The sequence below is a fragment of the Fonsecaea multimorphosa genome, assembly GCF_000836435.1.
Source record: "Fonsecaea multimorphosa CBS 102226 unplaced genomic scaffold supercont1.5, whole genome shotgun sequence".
NCBI classification, from domain to species: Eukaryota; Fungi; Ascomycota; class Eurotiomycetes; order Chaetothyriales; family Herpotrichiellaceae; genus Fonsecaea; species Fonsecaea multimorphosa.
In genome coordinates this window covers 1,254,837-1,275,691 of record NW_015971639.1, presented here as the reverse complement: position 1 = coordinate 1,275,691, position 20,855 = coordinate 1,254,837, and the positions used below count along the sequence as shown (strand labels likewise).

The 20,855-nt window shown below is 51.5% G+C and overlaps 8 protein-coding genes across 8 annotated transcripts; 4 read left to right on the top strand and 4 right to left on the bottom strand.

The window, feature by feature from the left end:
- Positions 1-430: 430 nt before the first annotated feature.
- Positions 431-4,045, bottom strand: Z520_03681 (uncharacterized protein; the record flags this gene model as incomplete). The annotated part of the gene is made up of 1 exon (XM_016774191.1): positions 431-4,045. The coding sequence occupies one exon, from the start codon at positions 4,043-4,045 to the stop codon at positions 431-433; it is 3,615 nt and encodes a 1,204-aa protein (XP_016635137.1).
- Positions 4,046-4,316: 271 nt separating this feature from the next.
- Z520_03680 (uncharacterized protein) lies at positions 4,317-5,664 on the bottom strand (the record flags this gene model as incomplete). Its single annotated transcript, XM_016774190.1, has 2 exons — positions 4,317-5,357; positions 5,410-5,664. The coding sequence occupies 2 exons, from the start codon at positions 5,662-5,664 to the stop codon at positions 4,317-4,319; spliced, it is 1,296 nt and encodes a 431-aa protein (XP_016635136.1).
- Positions 5,665-6,007: 343 nt separating this feature from the next.
- Z520_03679 (V-type proton ATPase subunit F) lies at positions 6,008-6,544 on the top strand (the record flags this gene model as incomplete). The annotated part of the gene is made up of 4 exons (XM_016774189.1): positions 6,008-6,034; positions 6,086-6,120; positions 6,179-6,350; positions 6,404-6,544. 4 exons carry the CDS (start codon positions 6,008-6,010, stop codon positions 6,542-6,544), a joined length of 375 nt encoding a protein of 124 aa, XP_016635135.1.
- A 1,977-nt stretch (positions 6,545-8,521) lies between these two features.
- Positions 8,522-9,227, top strand: Z520_03678 (uncharacterized protein; the record flags this gene model as incomplete). Its single annotated transcript, XM_016774188.1, has 2 exons — positions 8,522-8,658; positions 8,723-9,227. 2 exons carry the CDS (start codon positions 8,522-8,524, stop codon positions 9,225-9,227), a joined length of 642 nt encoding a protein of 213 aa, XP_016635134.1.
- A 785-nt stretch (positions 9,228-10,012) lies between these two features.
- Z520_03677 (uncharacterized protein) lies at positions 10,013-10,418 on the top strand (the record flags this gene model as incomplete). The annotated part of the gene is made up of 2 exons (XM_016774187.1): positions 10,013-10,113; positions 10,208-10,418. 2 exons carry the CDS (start codon positions 10,013-10,015, stop codon positions 10,416-10,418), a joined length of 312 nt encoding a protein of 103 aa, XP_016635133.1.
- Positions 10,419-10,780: 362 nt separating this feature from the next.
- On the bottom strand, positions 10,781-11,607 carry Z520_03676 (uncharacterized protein; the record flags this gene model as incomplete). Its single annotated transcript, XM_016774186.1, has 3 exons — positions 10,781-10,850; positions 10,910-11,014; positions 11,063-11,607. The coding sequence occupies 3 exons, from the start codon at positions 11,605-11,607 to the stop codon at positions 10,781-10,783; spliced, it is 720 nt and encodes a 239-aa protein (XP_016635132.1).
- Positions 11,608-12,432: 825 nt separating this feature from the next.
- Positions 12,433-16,396, top strand: Z520_03675 (uncharacterized protein; the record flags this gene model as incomplete). Its single annotated transcript, XM_016774185.1, has 2 exons — positions 12,433-12,996; positions 13,118-16,396. The coding sequence occupies 2 exons, from the start codon at positions 12,433-12,435 to the stop codon at positions 16,394-16,396; spliced, it is 3,843 nt and encodes a 1,280-aa protein (XP_016635131.1).
- Positions 16,397-17,480: 1,084 nt separating this feature from the next.
- Z520_03674 (uncharacterized protein) lies at positions 17,481-19,155 on the bottom strand (the record flags this gene model as incomplete). The annotated part of the gene is made up of 3 exons (XM_016774184.1): positions 17,481-18,314; positions 18,380-18,458; positions 18,524-19,155. The coding sequence occupies 3 exons, from the start codon at positions 19,153-19,155 to the stop codon at positions 17,481-17,483; spliced, it is 1,545 nt and encodes a 514-aa protein (XP_016635130.1).
- Positions 19,156-20,855: the final 1,700 nt, after the last annotated feature.

Below are 20,855 nucleotides of genomic sequence, written 5' to 3'. Positions count from 1 at the left end.
TTCAGTCACGAAGGACTACTCGGTACATCCCTACTTCGAAATAAGAAATATTATTCTCCGGAGCTTGAGCTAGACTGCGGGGTAAGGATTAAGGAGCTTACCAGGCTGAACGAGGCTGATGAGGATGCCTCCACGCCGATACTTGCATTTTGCCCAAATTACAAGCTATTGTACAATATACCCGACTCACCCACTCTTGCACAGTTCTTTGAGCTAATAATATGACATCCAGATTCCCGTTTTGGAGTATTCTGATCTGCCACGAAGCACGAAGGTTACCATTGACAACTGCTATTGATATGAGATTACCCTATCGAACCATCCATCTACTTTGCATCGTGGTTTCTGGATAATGATGCCACACCACCAGCACAATGTCTGTCACGCTCCCCCTGTCTCTACAATCGCCTATGGATTCTCGTATCATCCTTTACTTCACCCGCCCAGCCCCCAGAATACCCTTCAATACCCAAAACACACTTCTTACAATCCACCCAACAATCCCTAACAATCCCAGCACTAAGCCCAATATCCGGACGGCTAACGTACTCAACGCCGCAAAGACGATCAAATAAAGTAGACTCCTGCCCACATCCAATACAAACCCACCCACCGTCTCCCCTTTACTCAGATGGAACTTGATCTTCCCTGTCTTGGAGTACACAAATACCATCGCCCACAGACGCCATCCCGTCTTCGTCATGACTTGTGACATAACCAAGCCTCTTTGGGCCATTTCTCTTCCCACAGTGAAAACTTGAGGGTGATTTCGAACCCACATCTTGCCAGCTTCAAGAGGTATGAGAAGCAAATCTCCAATAGCAGCATAGCTGCCACAGGAGGCTAAGGACACGAGATTCGGGACTTGCAGCTCGATGGTCGTGATGCTCGCACCACTGACATTGCGACTTTTCGAGGTGCCATCCTTACCAGATTTGGAGCAGGTCATCGCGAAACCAAGAGGTGTTGGAACGCGGAGCCAAGACCCTCCGCTTGCCGCGCGCTGATGTTGGGCGTTGGCACTGGCTGTGCGAGAAGTCATGCTCGTACCAATGATGGGTAAGCTTGAACTTCTTTGTCTTCTGTGGAGGATGGGACGCGGCGCAGAAACTTTTCGTTGTGATGGGCCGGTGGCATTGAATGCTGCCGTCAATGTCCCTTGAGTTCTTTTCTGTGAAGGCTGTTCCATCGCCCTCAATGCTGCGGCAACAGCATCAGGCGACCGTTTGACTGGGACGCGACGAGACTCGAGTATTGGCGTTGGTGGGTGCATGGCCCATTCACTAGGGGCAGCGTTGGATAAGGCCGCCGGAAGATGATCGCCAGACTTCGATGCCTCTTCCTCCATGTACGGCGTCTTCATAACAGGCCTAGCGGCAGCCAGTCTAGTGAACTTGGCTCTGTCTTGAGTCTCTTCGGGCCTTGCCTCTTCCAGTGTTTCTGGTTCACTAGGACTGGTTGAACTTTGGGCTGCTGGCCAGAGGCCGTCAAGAGGATACGATGCCGGTGTTGGGCTGGGATGACCGAGACAACCTTCATGACAATCTAGTTTGCAGCATTCGGGACAGCAAATGGTATGGTCACGTTCATCGACGACATTTACGTTCTCGTGTAAGTGACCCGTTGTCTTGTGTTGGGCTTTTGCATTTCCTTGTGGAGCTGTATGCTGGGGAAGTCCCGGAAGTGGACATCCACGTGGATGCAAAGACTTAGTCTCCGCGTTTGGTTTGTCGAGAACCTTCTGGAGGGCGGACGTAGGGGTGACACTATCTGTATTGTGAAGCTTGACGTCCACGAATCCATGATTGCAATGGCTGCATTTCCTCATCAGGCCATGATCGCTCGTAATCATTTCTACGCGATCGAGTGGTACGTCGCTCACTGGTACCGGCCTTTGGAAGGGTTGTTGTCGTGGTTTTAGAGGTTCGGGCATAAGGTTCGTCTCCGGCACGACGGGGTTTTCTCTTGCCATAGTCTCCACGACGGATGACATCCCCAGACGTCGAGCTTTTACATCTGCTGATGCTGAGTGGTTGCTTGTCGGCCCGATTCTGGGCACGCCGTACATCCCTTCTGATCTCATGGGCTTTGGAGGGCGGGTTATTTCCCTGGGCCTGATCCTTGGCATTGGGATTGGCATCATGGCATCGGCGCTCATAGTCATGGTAGTGTTCATGATGATGCCTGTACCGTTTGGTGGAGGTGGTGGCGGGCGGAAACCACGTTGGCCACGATTCATCATCCAATGGTCTGGCGGTTGATGTCCTGGGCTCATACGAAGAGGCCTTAGAGGATGACTCGCAGCCATGGATATGTCTGTGGGTATGGTAGTGATATTCGACAACGGGCCGAAGCCCTGTCTCGTTCTGCCTAACATTCTTATTTCCCGCGGACGCAGAGTTCTTTGCTCTGCGACTTCTGACCTCGTCATCTGCATCGATTGCGATAGGTGCTTCGGAGGGTTGTCGTACTCTGGGATTGGCATGACTCTCTCCCCTATGGGGTTGATGTGCCTCGCCATTGGGGGAATTGGATACATTGGCTTCGGCCTGCGAATGTAGGGGTAGACCAAGTCGCCTCCCCTCGGCCCCTTCGGGTGTGCGGTGCTCAAGGTTGGAGAGCCCGTTATGCTCGCTCCGTTCTCTGTCTTTGGTGTGGTTGGATAGGGTACCTGGTCCGGTATCAACCGGGATAGGCCATTGTTCATCGGCAGACATGGTAGTTCTTTTTCGATTGTGTGACGGCCAGAGATGTTTGAGGTTTTTGAACTTGGGTCGTCTACTTGCTGGTCCGTCTGAGTGACCCCTAAAAAAGAATCATCTGCAGCTTGACTTCCAGTGTCTGAGCTGGAGGCGGGAATTCTTGGTGGATTCTTCTCGACAGGTTGAGGTCGGAACAAGACCTCATTCAGAGGATGAGGTGCCGAGGAGGATCGCAACTCGCTGTTGAACAGAGGATTCCTTCGGACGGTGTCTGTACTTCCGCTCGCACCTCGGTGGGGATGCGAAACTGGCTCTGCAGTGCTTTTGCCCGGAGGACTTCCAACAGGCTTCCGCTTAATTGGTCTGTTGAGTTTTTTATTGTCCTGCATATTGACTTGTCCAACCCCGCTCTGGACATCTTCCACTTTCATGCCGGTCCCCAGCGGATACTGATGAAGTTGGACGGTCGCTCCAGTCCCGTAGAATGGATCAATCGTGTGGTCACCATGCCCTCCGTCATGGTTAAGCAATGAATTTTGCTCTCCTCGAGTTGCAAGTTTCTGTGGAGTCCTGAGAGTTTGATGCTGATGGTCTAGGGGTTCTTCGTTCAGGGATGTTGATAGAGGCGTCGGCTCATCTAGATCCAAGCTGATCCATTGATCACCTCTTTGCCGCCATCGACTCGAGGGAATCTGGCGCCCGACTCTCGGTAAGTCGTTTTGATTCTGATCAATGGAGCTGCTAGCGCTGTGCGATCCCGGTGTAACGACTCCGGTCCGTGGGTTTGCACCTCGAGCAAGAAGGTAATCATCGCTGTCGACAAGACGATGCATCTCTGAGCAAGTTGAAGGGTTGTCCTCTCGCTCTTTCTTCGCCGATTTGATGTCTAGTCTAACTTTTTTGGCTTCCGGACCTGAGTAGTTGCCGACAAAGCCACGAGCTTGGTAATTTGACTGACCTGAGGCAACATGCGCAGCATCGACCTCCGGCACTGTCTTCAATATACGCGAGCGAAAGCGTCTCTGGGAGGTAGAATCTCCATCGAGGACTGGTTTGAATTCGGCACTCTGCTCCGCCAACCGTCGTAACCGGCGGTCGTCGATTCCGTCAGCGTAGCAAGTGCCGCATGGTTCCACTGGGTCTTTGTCACACGTACTTTTATTGTAGCAAAACTTGGTGGTGTGTCGTAGAGACCGCTGATGTCTGAAGCTGCTACCTTCTTTCTCCGGTGGGGTGTGCTTCCTGTCTTTAAATGAAACTAATGAAGATGAGAATTTATGGATAAGACGAGCGGTAATAGATGGTGAAACTTCAGCAGAAGAATGTGGATGCTTCACAGGCATCGTGGGAAACCGATGTGGTTGCTATGACATGTACTCCATACCATATGCTGGTCTGTGCACCAAGCGTGGTGACGAGGACGCCACACCACAGGGCCAGCGGTATGTGAGAAACGGTTACCATGACGGTGGAAGATCCGTGTGAACCTGGAAGCGTCATGCTGCAGTCGCGGAAGGAACAACTCATATTGGTTCGCCGATGGAGCAGGAACTGGGTGCTCCATAGAAGTCATTAACGGAAGGGTATCTCGCTTTTGTGAATATTGTACATTTACTAGAAGCGACCGCTCTCTCTTCGGTGTTTATCAGGTTGAAATTGAGCCCATCGTTGGGAAGCAGCAGCAGCAGGGACACTCATTCTCTTGTCCGGGCTTGACCCCCGTTTCTCGGGACTAGCCATCCTATTCTCGCGAGAAAAATGGGTTGAAGCACTTTTCCGGAGAGGAGAGGCAGCATGAGAGTATACACCCAGACTCCCACCCTCACCGCCAGTGGCTGTTGGTCGGAAGTTTGGTTGTCGCATTCCCACCGGAGGTCTCACAGCTGTGCTAGGGTTGGCATTGTGAATCGGTGAACGGAAATCAGGGGTGGTCATTCGTTGCCGAATATTGGAGCTCGATACCGCTGTATCGGGATCTGTATACTGCGCGTAACTGGGGTTTGGATTCGGTCGGAAACCGCGATTAATGACCACCATGGGTGTGTAGACGTCGACCTTGTTGTACTTCTCGTCACGACTCGAGCTGTACGAGGCTTGCTCACTGAACTGGGTGCCCACATCTCGATAAAGTGGCTGAGTCCGTGGTCTGACGTATTTCGTATCGTACTCATGTAATACTTCTTTGGATATCAAGGCTGAGTCTTTGACCTGAGCGGAATAGCTTGACTGCAGGAAAAGGAGCTGCGCAGAGAGAAGCAGTGCAACGAACATGGCTGTTGCAATTGTGACGCTAGGTCTAGGGTCAGAAGGGAGAGTAGGCAGGAAAAGCCAGTAAACGAGGACGTGGCCAGGACTGAAGTGGCAGAATAAGCGTAGGGATATAGGTAATGGGTCCCAGACGGCGACCTCCCAGACATCTCTTGTTGCATCAGGATGTGCTCTTGATTGGGCAGTCTCTGTTCCAATAATACGCGAGAGAAACTGTAAGGGAGAAGAGGAAACAGGGGAGGAATCGACTCGGACCCGTTTGGCGGAAGGGGTGCTCGGCACGTCGTCAACAGATGTTTCGAACAGGCGATAATGTCTTTTCCGCCAGAAGGTATAGGTAGCATTGACGATGCAAGACAACGTCAAGAAGTGGACAATGAAGGTCGCCTGGAAGACTTTTAGATTCTAGTTGATCTGTCAAGTTCACGACAGCTCTTACCAACCAGGTTGTCCACGCCACTCCTGGAATATCGCCAAACACATCATCATAGCTGGTTGTTCTGGGTTTGGAGTTGGCTCTCGCAATGACGAAGACAACGTTCAATGCAATACCAATAGGTGCAGCCCATTCTTTCTCCAGCTGATCCCAGCCGTTGGATTCGAGCTCTTCTGACAACCACAGGAGGAAATCATAGGGGTTGAGGTAGCCCTTGATGCGTTCCGTGAGAGGCTGGCGCCTCACAAATTTGGGCATTCTTTGGATAACTCGGGGCGCCAAGGAGGTCCAGAAGACATTCTCCTGCAAGGACTCGCTTTCAGAACGATGGGTTGGTGAGGTCTCAATTTGAATGGCAGTGAGGGAAGATGAAATTTGGGTGCGGTGGTGTACGCAGTTGGACCACCCGAGCACCCCAAGCACCGTAGTAAACAATGACGAAATGCAGCCAATCGGAGACGTCACTGGCCCGCCGATGCGCTGCGCTCAGGTACGAGGCTAGAGGTACTTTGACTGACTGCACCCTCCTTCACTTCCATGTGGGAGCTTTCGAGCCAGCTTCAATCTATTTCCAAAGCTCAGACTCCAACATTCCGCAACAATGGCAGCGCCGCCGTCAGCATACAAGGTAACTCATACTCTTCTCATGAGTCGACATTTACTTACGATCACCGCCTAGGATCGGCAATTCATCGCTGTCATTGGCGACGAAGAGTAAGTCCCCCGCAGCCTGCCAAATGCCTGACCCTCTCGACTCACCCTCGTGTCTCAGCTCAGTCACTGGCCTATTACTGGCTGGCATTGGACATATCACCGACCCTCCCGACTCACAGAAGAACTTTCTCGTTTGCGATTCAAAGACAGAGAAGACCCAAATCGAGCAAGCTTTCAACAGATTTACCAAAGAGCGGAAAGATATTGGGATAGTCCTAATAAATCAACATGTGTGACAAGACCAGAGATCAAAGACAGAATTCTGACGCTGATCGTGCTATAGCTTGCGGAGCAAATTCGAGACACTGTCGACAGATTCCAAGATGCATTCCCTGCTGTTCTCGAAATCCCAAGCAAAGATCATCCTTATGACCCTGAGAAGGACAGCGTATTACGGCGCGTAAGGAGACTATTCGGCGAATGAGTCAAGCAGACACACACTCACAAAGTGCTACAATTGTACAATCCATTGCCGGGACGAGATTTTACAGAGTTCGGGGTAAACTCCCCATGTGGGCAGGCCATGGGATGTGACCGCCCTGCAGGTTTCTGTTTTCTGCGGGCAACTCTAATAGATTTACGGCCATGACTGTTCCATGAGAGCTCTGAGGGCGAGCAATCGAATGGAACCTCGAGAATAGCATTCGTCATTTTGTCGAAGGAGTACCGTTCGAGGTCGCCGAGCCTCTCAATGAAAAAGAAATACCCTCCCATCGCAAGCTCCAGGATCACTCATTCTTTCACTCTGATTTATGATTGAGAATTGACAATAGCTCTCTGTTGCTCACACATTCATAGGATTCACGCATCTTCTGCAGCGCAAGGAGTCCAGTTGCCATACTTTCAGACTGTCGTCCGGGCAAACGTTAAGCCGGAGGCTTTGAGCACTCGACGTGCCCCAGCCATCAACAGAAACACTCGTTTTCAGCTCTTGTTTTTCATCTTGGCGGAATGAAGGACAGGGCACCCGATGCCCACGACGACACCACACCTGTTTTTTTGAGGCAAAACTGCCGACAAAAATTGCAAAAACTCAGGTTATGAGAAAATCCAGTGAAGGATTTTTTTGGTTTCAACAATCGGTTGGATGAGGATGAGTTGCTCACACATATAGCTTGTCCTACACCAGAGCTCCTGCGCACTTTTGGGGAACCACTATGATCCTATCCGAAGTCATCATATCAGCCGAATTAGGGAGTTACAGAGGTAGAGCTCCTACGTTTCAATGATCCTTGGCTAGTCACTACTGGCTGCGAGTTAGGGAGATGTATCAGGATGAGACCACAGAAGAGACTTATTTCTTCACGACTTCGCAACTCGAATGTTGACAGGGATTTGGTAACAAACCCATTTATTGTGAGTTATTGTCTTCAGTGAATGTCGAGTGGGTCCTGCGTTGTGCTGGAGGAGGGTTCCGTCAGTGATCGATTCCAAAGTACAGTGGCTGGTTACGAGGGACAAAGAACCAGGCGGTCGCTGGTGGTCAGAGCTTTGCCACGAGTTCTGTGTCTACACTCATTTCTCATCTTCACAGCCTTCAGCAGCGTTCGGGATGCCTACAACTATCCTCGGATCGTACATGTCATGAGAACACGACTCTTTCCCAGCTCAACGAAACCTCAATCGTAGAGTACGCCATCCTCCTACAAGGGGTAGGAAAGATACGAACATGAGGAATCTATCAGACTGGCCACGTTTTCTCGATGACTCGGGACGTCTTGGCCGCACCAAAAGTGTTCCGCAGGGAGGAAAACATCACGATATTCGGGTCTCGTGCCTATGGTGCGAAGGCTACACTGTCAAACATGACACATCAACGATACCGAACTGCTTGTTAAGTCGCTTGCCAGTGTGTGGGGGTTTTCGCGAGAGGTAGCAGGCGTCCGCATTAGTGGACCTGCTCAAGGCACACGAAGTATAGTAATTGGGCCTATGATTGCGACAGCTAGAGAGGAAATCGAATGGTATTTTGTATTTGTTCGACCTGGCTCGCTGAATCGACAAAGACCCGACGAGGCTGCACTCCTTTGCGCGCCGAGGGGCTGTGCCTTCCGAGTCTGGGATAAACTGCCAGTGTGGAGAAAGCACGATGTTGCACCGCTACTAGTAAGCAACTTGAATAACGCATTGAGTGCGCCACACAAACTGGTATGACTCTTCTCACCGTGGCAAGGTCGGACTCTTCTCACCGTGGCAAGGTCGGACTCTTCTCACCGTGGCAAGGTCGGACTCTTCTCACCGTGGCAAGGTCGGTCTCCTCCAGGACCTGCTGAGACAATCTTCTCTTTTACGATATATGGACAGTGTATACGGGATATTGTGTTCTTCCGCCCCAATCGCAATAACCTTTCCTCAACCGACATACCGAGAACATGAAATGTGCAAGACCAGCATCGAAGAAATGGCAACAGTCTCCCACGTCGAAGGTAGAGTCGAAATCTCGACGACCAGACTCCTTCTCCGAGGCGCAAGAGCCACCAGCGATGAAGAGGCGGCCCTGTACGAAGCATTTTCGGATCCCGAGGTGACGAAGTACATGTAAGTTGTGTCTTTGCTGCCCGGTTTGGTCGCCCGAACCTCTTGCATAACAGTCTTCGCAAAGGGGGTCGGAGCCGCATACCTGCCTTACCTCCACAGCAAAGTGGCTTTCAACCATGGTCGACTCTCCGCAAAACGGCGTCACCGACTTCATCATCACACTCACCACTTCGACTCCAGGTCCTCCCGTTACCGTCGGCAAGATCGGCATCTGGAGAGACCAGGAAATCGGATTCTTCCTAGCCCGCAAATACTGGGGCCAGGGGATTGCCCAAGAAGCGCTCAATGCTCTGATTCCGTACTTATTCGGGGAGGAACGAATGAACGAAATCACCGCAGATGTGGACCCGGACAACGAGTCGTGCATCGGGCTATTGAAGAAAGTCGGCTTTGTGGTGTATGGATTCAGGAAGAGAACATACAAGGTTGGAGAGAAGTGGTTTGATAGTCAGTATATGATATTGAGGAGAGAAACATGGCAGTGGACAAGACGGACCCACGATGCTGCCATGTCGGCTAAGTCGGCGCATGTGAATGATGAACGTTCTTTGACATGGTCCCTGGGATGAATGATGAATGTACAAATATATCTTAGCGTCTGGCTGGAGCAAAGTCGCTGTGATGACTCGGATGTCTGCGGAGAGAGTTGCAGCCTCAGGAGATCGCATTGGATCCGGTCTTCATGGGTCTTCAGGCTGAAACAGAAGATCAGGATACAGACCTGAGGCACGTTTCGCAATGTTTCTGCTCAGCCTGAGTTCTGCCGATGTGGTCTGAACGAGTTGAGGGCCAACATGCCATGGAAATACGTTCTTCTCCGTTCATCCATTGGATTCTTGAGGGTATCTTCAGGTCAACTAGTGTAAAGCCTGGCCAGCACTGAACCTGCTGAAGGGACAATCTCAAAATTGAGGAAAACTGCTGACTCGACGACATTGTCACCGTACCTTGTAACCTGTTTTTAAAATCACGCATTGAGAAAGTTCACCCCTCGCTTTGCGATGATGAAGACGCATCTGACACGGTACAACAACGAAGGGCTGTATTCGAAGACATGATGTGAAGACCACAGAAGAAGGACCAAGTCATGCAGGCAAAGTGAGAGGAGGTCGAGATTCCCCGAGTGCCTGATGGTCCAAATGTGCAAAAGTTGTCTTCAAATTATCCGCCGCCTGATTGGCCACATGGTGAGACTGCGCTTTTGCGTCATCCCCGCAGCCGTACCGCATCTTTCGGAGCTCAAAGCTCATTTTACCACGACGACGACATTGAACTCCTTTCCACAGCTTGGAACCCACCAGCCCTTCGCACCTCGACTTCGCTGCACTCGATCTCCCTCCACGAAAAAGGCAGGATGCCTTCCTACGAACATTTCCAAAGTTCCGGCCGGACGCCGTTGCGTGTCTACAACAAGCAGCCCACCTACGAGACCTACGTTTCACCCTATGGACCAAAGTACGTTTCTTTCATTTCGTCCTTCCCATTCTACCCATTCCCCTGGCAGATGTACGCTTTTCCAATTGCTGAGCTGAACTGGATATTTCCGCAGAATTAAACACGTCCCCAACCTCATGGGTTTGAGCATGGGCAAAGCCCTCCGTTACGGCTATATCGCTTCCGGGTTCGGCGTTGCAGCAGGTGTCTTTGCAGTGTTTTTCTTCGGCGAAGTCCCCCGCGTGAGGCAAGATATTCTGTCCAAGCTGCCCGTCATCGGCAATTACTGGATCAGGGAGGTGCCGCCGGAGGATAACCCTTTCTAAAGGAATTTATGCTAGAGGGGGACATGGGGAGCTTGGGGGAGCAAGGAGCTGCAGAAGAGACAGAGGAGGTGGGCTAAAGACATGGGTGAGAGCAATTGGGGATGATTGTACATATTACATTGCGGAGGGCCGGTTGCAGCACCTGGATAAGTCGTGTGGGGGTTGAATCAACGCCTGTTCTGCAGAGGGAAGCCACATCAAGATCACGCGATAAAATCAATGAAGGCATTTGATTTCACGGCTTGGATCAACCACATTGGAATGCGAAAGGGAAGCATGTCAATGCTGTAGATTCCATTTCCCTTTTCCCGGATTGTATGTACAACGTGTGAATCCGCGGAGCAAAGACCCGTAGAGAGGCATTAGACTCTGTTGCCACGTTCAAAGTACTCCCATTGACCTGTGGGAGTCTTTTCTTCCAGATCGTCCCATCTAAGATTTGTTAGCATGAGGGCAAAAAGAGAGGATCGAAGATGCTAACGAAGACGTACACTTGATATCGTAGCATCTCGGCCACCAGATCCAGCTCCCCCTCGGCAACTTGGATGACTTCTTCAATTAAACCAGCACCAATCTTTTGCTCGATACTCTCGATCCTGCAGTCGTTTAGTAGCGTTATAGTCAGTTCGAACTTGGAGACTTACTGCTCTCTCGTCAACGGTGGTTCCACCTCCAAGTCCTCTACAGTAGGCTGAACCCCTTCTTTGTCTTCAAGGTCTTTTTCTCGCACTTCATCCATAACAGCCCTTGCTTTGGCCTCTGCCTGGGCCATCGTGTTCGGTCCCTCATATTTCGCATCGTGCCGCGAGATCTTGCCGTCCCAGTTGTCCACTGCTTCCACATGTAGCTTCTCGCTACCCAATGAGCCATCTTCATTCATCAATTTACTGAAAGCTGTGGGACTGGCTTCAATCTGCTTGCGCACACGTTCCAGCCATTGCTCGTATCCTTCTGGTTTTACAGACTCGACTACCTGCAGGCGCTGTTTTGTGAAAGCCTCGGCTGATTGGCGGTAGACGGAGCTTTTGGGTAGTTGAGCGAGCTTATTGAGGGTTTGCCGGTACGTGTAAATGAGGGCAGGACGAGGGGATGGATGTGTTGTGAGGCCCGTAAGGCCTGTGGGCGTATTGGGTTCAAGGTATTTCGACGCTGATCTGACAGTCGCGAAAAGCCGCGACGTCGCTCGCATTGTGAAGGGGTGGGAGGGGAATAACTCGGTCAGGAGGAATAGACGAGTCACGACGTCGTGCAAGGTGGCCGTTCACTGCAAGTAAGTTGAGCTTCAAGCTTCAATTATTCATTGACGTCGGGGAGGGTCGCACGTTTAGCAGCTCGTGGAGTAGTGGTTACCCGTAATTGGTACAGTGGGCTATAGGCATTGTCAGTGCACCTCTGGCACCCATCTGGCTCGCTGGCACCAAACTTGAAGGACCGAAGGGGCACTCGGATTTTGTTGCCGGAAGCTGCGGACTGGCCCCCTCGTCCCCCCTCGTTGGGTGGCCCTTAGCCTCGATCTGCAGTGCTAACCGGTGCACAAACCTGCCGCCACAACTTGATCCACCTAGATCAGGTATGCGTGGGTACCTACCTAAGGTATGCTCCCTGACTTGAGCGGGATCCGATGCATTCTGGACGTTCCAGACCCGGAACAGAGTTCTCATGGCCCTCTCATGGCCCTTGCAACGCGCTCACTCAGCGCTCTCCTGCGCTACATTGATAGCGAGTCACTCAGGAGGAAACATTTCTCAATGTTTTGTCACAGTTCTTTTATTTCAAGTGGGGCGGCCTACTTGGTTCTCGAACCTGCTGTAACGCAATATTTCGAGTTTTGACCGTTCTTCGTTCTTATCTCACTTCCACATTGCTCCATCGTTGCCTGCGCTGTACGCTCCCTTCCTGTGTCTTCCGCTATGGTGAGAAATTGTCCAATGTTCTCCTTGGGGAGAGAGGATTGAGTCTGTGAGGAGTAAAAGCAGTCAGATAACAGGAGGATCTCTCATACACGCGGCGCGCCATGGTGGTCACGACAGAAGGCGGTGCGGCTTTTGGCCAACCGACAGACCATCAGATGGACGACGCACGCAGGGCTCGAGAGTTCTACCACTACTTTCAACCGGACAATCTCCTCCAACCTCACCTCCGACGTCGCCCTTCGATCCTCGATGTCACCAGCGATGAAGTCCCCAACCTGTGCAAGGCCCTCTCCCCACTGTGCCAGTTAACAGCCCTTCGCTTGGACGTCCGCAAGGCAATGATCAATGTCATGGATCGCGATGTCATGTATTTCTTGAGTGGAGCCACGAAAATCTGGACGGACGAGGCCGAAGAGACCTATGAGTTCGTTGAAGATCCCATATTCTTGAACTGCAGCTCAGTGCCGCTCAAGGGTAGAATTTGTGAATTGACCATCCGGCTTGACAATAAAGATCATAACGGTGTACCCACATTCGTAATCAACGACCTTGCCGATTCCCAGTTTGCCCACATGGAAATCATCTCTGGACCCCCATACTACAGATTCTATGCAGGCGTTCCGATCACAACAAGAGACGGGGTCAATATCGGCAGCCTCGCCGTTGTAAGTCTCTCCTCTCTTTCGAGTTTATGTTGTGCAGATTATGGTCAAAGACGGGAAGACCTCTGGCGGGTCTCTCTGATGTTCATCCGGAATCACGATGCTAATACGATGAAATGTAAAGATGGACACCCGATCTCGCCCAAACGGGTTGACCTCTACCGAGGAATCGTTTCTTGCAGAGACCGCGCAACAGATAATGGTATTCCTCGAAACGAACAGACAAGCAATAGAAGGACGTCAATCTCGCCGAATGGCCGAGGGTCTTGAAGCTTTCATTGCGGGACGCAAAAGTGTTCACGGCGAGAAAGCAGGATTTCAAAACAGTCCACTCTTCAAGAAGAGGTCGAAATTTGCCTATGGTCTGGCGGCGCCCCTGGAAAATAATACTTCTCCAACGCTAAAATCGTCTGCCCAGGGTGAGTCTGGCCCCAGAAGTCACACTACCATCGCTCTTGAACATGTCGAAGATCCTAGCACCTCGGACCTTTCCTCAGATACGGAGAGCTTGAATGGGTACTCCGAAACCGACGGCGAATCAAGGACACACACGAAAACCTTCGCGAGAGCTGCGAATCTGCTGCGAGAGTGTCTGGGACCTCTCGGCGAGGAGGGTGCTGTCGCATTCGTCACCGTCAATGCTCGCATGCGCAGCCTACACAAAAAGAATGCCAGTAACCCTGGCCAGGCCATGGGGACCATGAACGGAGACCCACAGTCCCTAACAAAATCCTCCATCATCGCGTATTCGACGCAGTCCAACCCGGTCATTCCCGAAAAGGGGTTGGAAGAGAGAGTAAATGGTCTAGATGGGGAAATACTCAATGATCTTGTCAAACGATATCCTGGTGGTCGCTTGTTCACCATGGAATGGAATGTGTCTTCCTCATCCGAAGATGATCTGGAGTCTTCAAGGAGATTCAGGAGCTCCCCCAGTCAATCGCGCATACATAGCCATCGGAAACGGCTGGAAGTCAAGGCCATCCGCGCAGCCTTTCCTTTTGCGGGACAAGTCCTCTTCACACCTCTATGGGATGCAACAACAGGGTCATTTGCATATGGTTGCTTCGTCGCAACAGCATTGGAGACGCGATCCTTCAATTCATCTATTGAATTACCCTTTCTCAACTCTTTCTGCAGTACATTGATGGGCGAGTGCTCACGGTTGGACACAATGATTGCTGACAAGCAGAAATCCGACTTCGTCGGCACGATATCTCACGAAATGCGGAGTCCTTTGCACGGGCTCCTGGCCAGTGTCGAATTTCTTGCTGAAACAGATCTCTCTGGATTTCAGAGGTCACTCATTTCTACTATTGATTCCTGTGGGCGAACACTTCTGGATACCATCAACCACGTCCTGGACTTCTCGAAAATCAACTCGTTTCAAAAGCACTGGCAGGCTTCGAACAAGAAGCACTCCCACGCATCACGCCGCCACAACTTTTTAGGCCCGGATAATTCTTCCAAGACTATCTCCCACGGCGCTCCTGCACTGCTGCAACTCCTTGGCGTTATAGATGTGTCAGCAGTGTTAGAGGAGGTTGTTGACGGGTTGGTTCTTGGTTATACATACACATCTGGCTTGGATCTGACGGATATACCACGAGAAGCACCAGGCCGGGGGAAGAGGGGACGGCCCGAAACCCATTGCGTGGATCCTGTCAAGATCACATTGGACGTGCAGAAAGCTGATTGGACATTCTTGACCCAGCCAGGGGCAGTCCGCCGAATTATCATGAATCTTACTGGAAATGCGATCAAATATACAAGTCGGGGATCAATCAAGGTTCGACTCCAACTGCAGACATCTCAGGAGGAGAGAGGCAACGATGTGATGGTGTTGACGGTGGCGGATACTGGAAAGGGTATCTCGCAGGATTTCCTATCTACCAAGCTCTTTGTACCCTTTGCGCAGGAAAACGCTCTGGCCCCGGGAACCGGTCTTGGGTTGAGCATTGTGCGCAGCATTGTCTTGATGCTGGGCGGTTCGATTGATGTGAAAAGCAAATTAAACGAAGGGACAACGGTCGAGGTTGTGTTACCAATCAAGAGACCCCTACCTGGGCAGACCTCGACTCAGACTACTCCCTACTCTGACGGCGCCAGCGGCCTGAATTCTAACGGCAGCTCCAATGCCGACAACTCGATATCGCTGTTGCGAGATGAATGGTCGGACGCGGCAGTAACATTCTGGCAACCGGAACTGGAGCCAGACGACGACCTCGCACGCATTGTTGAATCATATGTACAGGATTGGTACAATCTTCCGTTCCTGGACCCGCTGCTGTGTGATAGCTGCGCCGTTGTCGTTGCAGAGGAGGAGAACCTGGAGCGTTTACTCGGTCGATTGGTGGCAACACCTGGACGACGTCCAGCATTGGTGGTGATGTGTTCGGTCCTGTCCAGGCACAGCGTGGCACTGGTGCAGTCCTTGGAAGAACGCATATGCAGTGCTGTGGAATTTGTTTCGGAGCCTTGTGGTCCTCACAAACTGGCTCGTAGTATACGGTTGGCTCTCGAAAAGCAAGCGGCTGTGCGGTCACGATTTTCACTTGCGGTCGACCAACAAGTCGTACTTCCGAGCGTTGAGACTGCAAGCACGACTCCCGGTACAACCGACTCTGTTTCTCTTGGTACAACCGAAACAGAGTCGGTGGTGGAAGAGTTGGCAGAGATGGACCTCAACCGGCCCGGCGAGACTGACAACGCTAAGGTGGTTCAAGCAACGGAGACCTTTGCCGCTTCCCAGGCGAGCCACAATGCACAGATGGCAATACATGACCCCATAACCGCTCTGCGGACACCGAGAAATCATGTCAGCGAAGGAGAATCTTTCCCCTTTCCCTCACACAGTCAAGAGAGCTCTAGGATGCGTCGCGAGAGCGATCGATGGTCTATCCACAAGAACCCAAGCAACCCAGCCTCACCCCACGAAGCACCAAATGTTCGCTCAAGGGCTCCGTCTTCACCACAGCCAACCATTGCCAGGGTTGATCCGCATATTCTCCTGGTGGACGACAATAAGATCAATCTTAAGCTGCTCGAGACGTTTTTGAAGACGAAAAGGAAATATGGGCGCATTGAGCAAGCGGAGGATGGTCAGCAGGCCGTTGACGCTGTCAAAGCGGCTAAAGACCCCTTTGACATTATCTTTATGGACATTTCGATGCCAATACTAGACGGATTCGAGGCCACCCGTGCCATTCGTCAGTACGAAGATCTACGCGGCTGTAAACCTGGTGCTATGGTCATCGCACTGACCGGATTGGCAAGTGCCAGAGACCAAAGCGAAGTTTTCAGCAGTGGATGCGACATATATATGACGAAGCCTGTGAGCTTTAAAGAGGTCGGTAAACTTCTGAACAACTGGGAGGCTCACAAGACTATCGACTCGATATGAGATGTATTTTTGCACCATGAGCCGTCTCTTTTGACAGGAGACGCTGAACGCGACCGGGGACTCCACCCTCCACTGGGACTTGAAAAGGGAATCAATCCCTTCACCCGCGGAGTCTTACTTGCCATGCTTGACTCGGTTGACTGCAGTAGCAAGCATGGCTTCCCGATGCGATGGTCGATGCCTCGGCGCACATCAAGCTGATGACGCTGGAGAATGCTACTGCAACGCGAAATAGGTGCCGAAGAAGAGAAAGGGGCCCTAAGTCCCCACCATCTGGTTATCCGGGACAGCATGCGTCAGTACTACTGGTCGATATTGATACCTCTGCGATGGGAAGAGTGTCGTGCGAGGGATGTTCAACGAACCATACTATCCGCCACTGCATGGCCGAGTCGGGTGTGTTTCATGCCAACATAATGGCGACATCTCGTGCGGATGAGCAAACAGAAATTTGTGATGGTTGTGATAGACATCGACGAGATCGCGGACTGCCAATGAGGCTACAAACCCGTGGGAAACACAGACATACCACTCCCAAATATAATACCAATCGGCTGCACCACTATTAGCCTTGGTAGCGAAACACAGTTTCTATTGTTGCAAAAAGCCCATGATATCTGCCTTTCCCGATATCTTCTCTCTTTTGAGCGTATGTCACTTCGTTGATACCTCGTCCCCTCCCCCGTCACCTTCCATAACGATTAATGACGCGGCCCTATCTCCTCTGCTAGTGCTTGATCATCGCAGGTCTCCATCATGTATATCTATGTATGGTGGCCAGGCAAACTTGAATCCAGGGCGTACGGACTGTGGTTACTAATGCCTCAAGGACAGGCAATGGGTTCCTACATATCCAAATTGATTGACTGGTACGAGCATCTACGGATGGGATAAGAACAAATAGTTGGTATACATTGCATGGTCCAAGGACACAAGTAATTGGTTCCGTATCTGCTACCTAGGTACCTAACATGGAGGCTCTCACATAGTCGAACCTCATAATCAGTGGCATACCTAGGTAATTATCCGCCAGGCCATTTTTCTTATCCTTTTGGCCCCCCCAAAAAGAGATATCCGATCCTCTCTAAGAGGTTGCAAAATTCAAGGCGCCAGCCCAAACCCTCAACCTCTTCCCGAAGAACTGCAAAAACACAATCAAACAGAAGGCAAAGGCGCAAATGGCGGCCTGGATGCCAAAGCTGACTTTTGTGCCCTGGGCGTTTGCCCAAGTGACTTGGAAGTAGCTAATGATAAAGCCCCCCGTGGTGCGGCAGAAGTTGACCCAGCTGGCCGTCTCCCCGGATGCCTCGGGGTAACTGTCGAGGTTGTAGGCGTTGAGGCCGACGGTGGTGACCATGATGCCGAAGACGTAGAGGCCCCAGAAGAGGGAGGTGACCATGTAGTGGAAGCCTTCTTCGAGGGCGAAGCCCAGCCCGACGAGACCGGCGAGCATGAACGGCGTGGAGACCCACATGGCCCACAGCCGGACTTCGGGCTCAAAGTGGCCCTTGTGTTTGCGGATGTAAGTGGTGGCGATGAAGTCGTGGAGCCAGTGGCCCGTGACTTCGCCCAGAAGCGCGGCGACGATGGGTGTAAAATAAAAGTATCCGATCTGTTTGGGGCCGAAGTTGTATAGAGGGGTAAGGAAGATGGCGAGTGTGGTGTTAATGCCTACGACCCAGGCGAAGGTCAGGAGGTAGTAGAAGCAGGAGATGAAGACGGTGGGTTTCAGGATGACCTTGACGGGGCGCATGAGTGCTTGAGACAAGGAGTTGCGCAGGTGCCGGGATCGCCATTGCGAAATGCCCAGAAGGCGAGAGATGTGGCTGCCTCGAGGGGGCTGAGACTCTGGAGGGATTCGCCGGTCGTAGTAGGTTTCTTCGACGAACAGGATGATCAGGACGAGACAGAGGGCGGTCTGGTTGTTTTTGTCAGCTTGTTGGACATGCTATGCATCTCTGGTAGTTTGCGATCTTTTCTTACCTCTGCGACGTACACCCAGAATGGGACTTGCCAGGATTGGGTGCTGATAATGAAAGCTGCAAATAATGGGCCGAAATATCTAAACAGTGAGCTGGTCAGTCTCTTGGGAAAACGACAATTCGAAAAAAATGCGAGGGGACCTACGGAGAGAGAATGATAAATGCCGCCCAGATGTTGATTTTCCTGGCTCTCTCATGGAAAAAGAACATGTCGTAGATGAACATGAGACCGCCGCCTTGAGCAACAGTGCTGAAGAAGCCATTGAGGATTCGTGCAGCCATGAACGATTCGAAGGATTTTGCAGCCGCGCACCAGATCGCTGTCGCTGTGGCGAGTACTATGAAATAGAACAGCACGGGCAGGCGACCGAAGTAGGCCGACAGCGCCACAACGACAACACCCCCAGCGCCCAACATGAAGACGTTGCCGACCTGGGAATGATTGACGTGGTCGGGGGTCATGTTCCAGATTGCGGCTTGCGGAAGCAACGTGACTGCTCCTGTGGCGCTGCCATAGTCCGGGAGGAATGCTGTCATGGAGATTATGATCAGGATGATGTGCTTCTTGAAGCGGCTCCAGTTGAGAGGGTCGTTGGGGTCAGCGGAGGGCTGGGGCAAGAGGATCGTATGGCCATCGCGAGCTCGTTTGAGGTTTGCATGCTCTGGGTCGCTGGCGTCGATAACGTAGCCTTCTGCGTTCTTGAATTCGTGCAGCTCCGTGACGTTCTCAACAGCTGTAGGCTGGCCGAGTTCTTTGTCTTCTGCCATGACTGTCATTGCGATGGACGAGAGAACCACTAGATTTGTATTGTGAAACTCCTCGGATTATTTCCTTCCACAACGAATCCTTTCAGAAAACTGGGGAGGAAGAGCAACGACTCCATCTGGGGAAGCGGACCGTTCTTATCAAATAGTAAAATGGTACTCCCAGGTGGACTCGTGCCCGTTTCCCCAGTCCAGACCAAGACCCGCAAATCTCCCACGAACATGTTCAAACCCGATATGGAGAAACACATTGTGGAGAAAGACGTCCACCATGTCCCGGATAGAAGATCACGGGAGTAGGTTCGGAATATCCCCCACCTTGCCCCCGTCACTTTTCCGGGGCTGAAGGCCGGTGAAGCGTTACCTAGGACCAGGCACCGTCGCTCTCGCTTGGCTGTGTGAATGGTTCTCAATGGAAGGAGAACTTCGGCAGTGGGCATATTGCGAGTCTGGCTAGCATCCGAAAGATGACCATTTGGGTTGATTCGATGCATTAGACATGTATGACGAAGCACAAAGGTTTGACATCGAACTCGTTGACCCAGTTCGGAATATTCCATCTCGATATTCGCCATTCTGATTCATTGATTCGAGGAAAGGTCTTCCCGTTCGCGTTCTCGTCGGCTTATTCAGGTTGTAAATGGACTACCGCTATCAGGAAAGGACGCCGGCAATCTGATTGCGCTCGTCAAAAGCCATGACGGATCAAATCCGCTCAAACAAGGACAAAGCGGCGTCTGCAAGCCGGTCGATACTGGTGGTGGTGATCGTGCAGAAGCATTCGGCCCTAGGATACAACTACTCCAAGATCCGAAGCTGTCGTTCCCGTGATGTTGACTGTCTAATCCTTTCCACATGCACTCGGTTGATCAATTCAGCGCAGCTCTTGAGTACTTCGGTGGTAAGCCTCGACCCTGGGATGAGGAGATAGTGATTTTGAGAATCAACAGTCCAGTGGTCTTCGAAGTTTGGTCCAGGTGGATGCAATCTCAAAACATAAAAGCCGACAAAGCCATCTCCATCATCGCGTGCACCCAGTAGGGTCTCAGCAGGGGCAGAGCACTTCAAGAAGCTGAAAAAAATAGATTCTACCTTCGTCCTTGATCTCAGCCATCGCATCGAGTGTCTCCTCACAGGCGTCCGCTCGACAATAAGAATACAAATCAACGCAATCTGGCCGGTAGCTTTCGAGATTGGTCTCATAGCTACCTAAGTAGGTAAGGATGCTTTACTCACTGTGGCTTTGCGCAAGGTCCATCTTCCCTCCCAAGGCTCTTCGAAAACTCGGTAGCAAGATAGCTTCCACCCGAGCACCCCGTCTCGTTGAATGACTGGTTGACATGCCTTGCATTGACAATGGGCCATAGTGACTGAGCGTCTTTCCGAAATGAGTCCGTATAGTGAAAGCGAGTGCTGCATGAATGATCCTGTATCGGTGTTGCTTGAGGCACGATAGCCATACCCATGAACCCTGAGCCAAAGTGGAGTGGATTCCATCTCCAACCTTGCATCGAAGGAAATCTAGGTCGCTATATGTCGGCGTTTTCGATGCTGTAAAAGAATTTATGACAGACTCCTCCCTCACTGCCACCCTATTCCACCTTACCATTGAAAATGAAGTCACATAATTTGTGTTCAAGACAGATATGGCCATTGTACCCAGACCTGGGTTGGTAGCGGAAGGGAGTCAGAGCTGAGTCTGCTAAAGATAG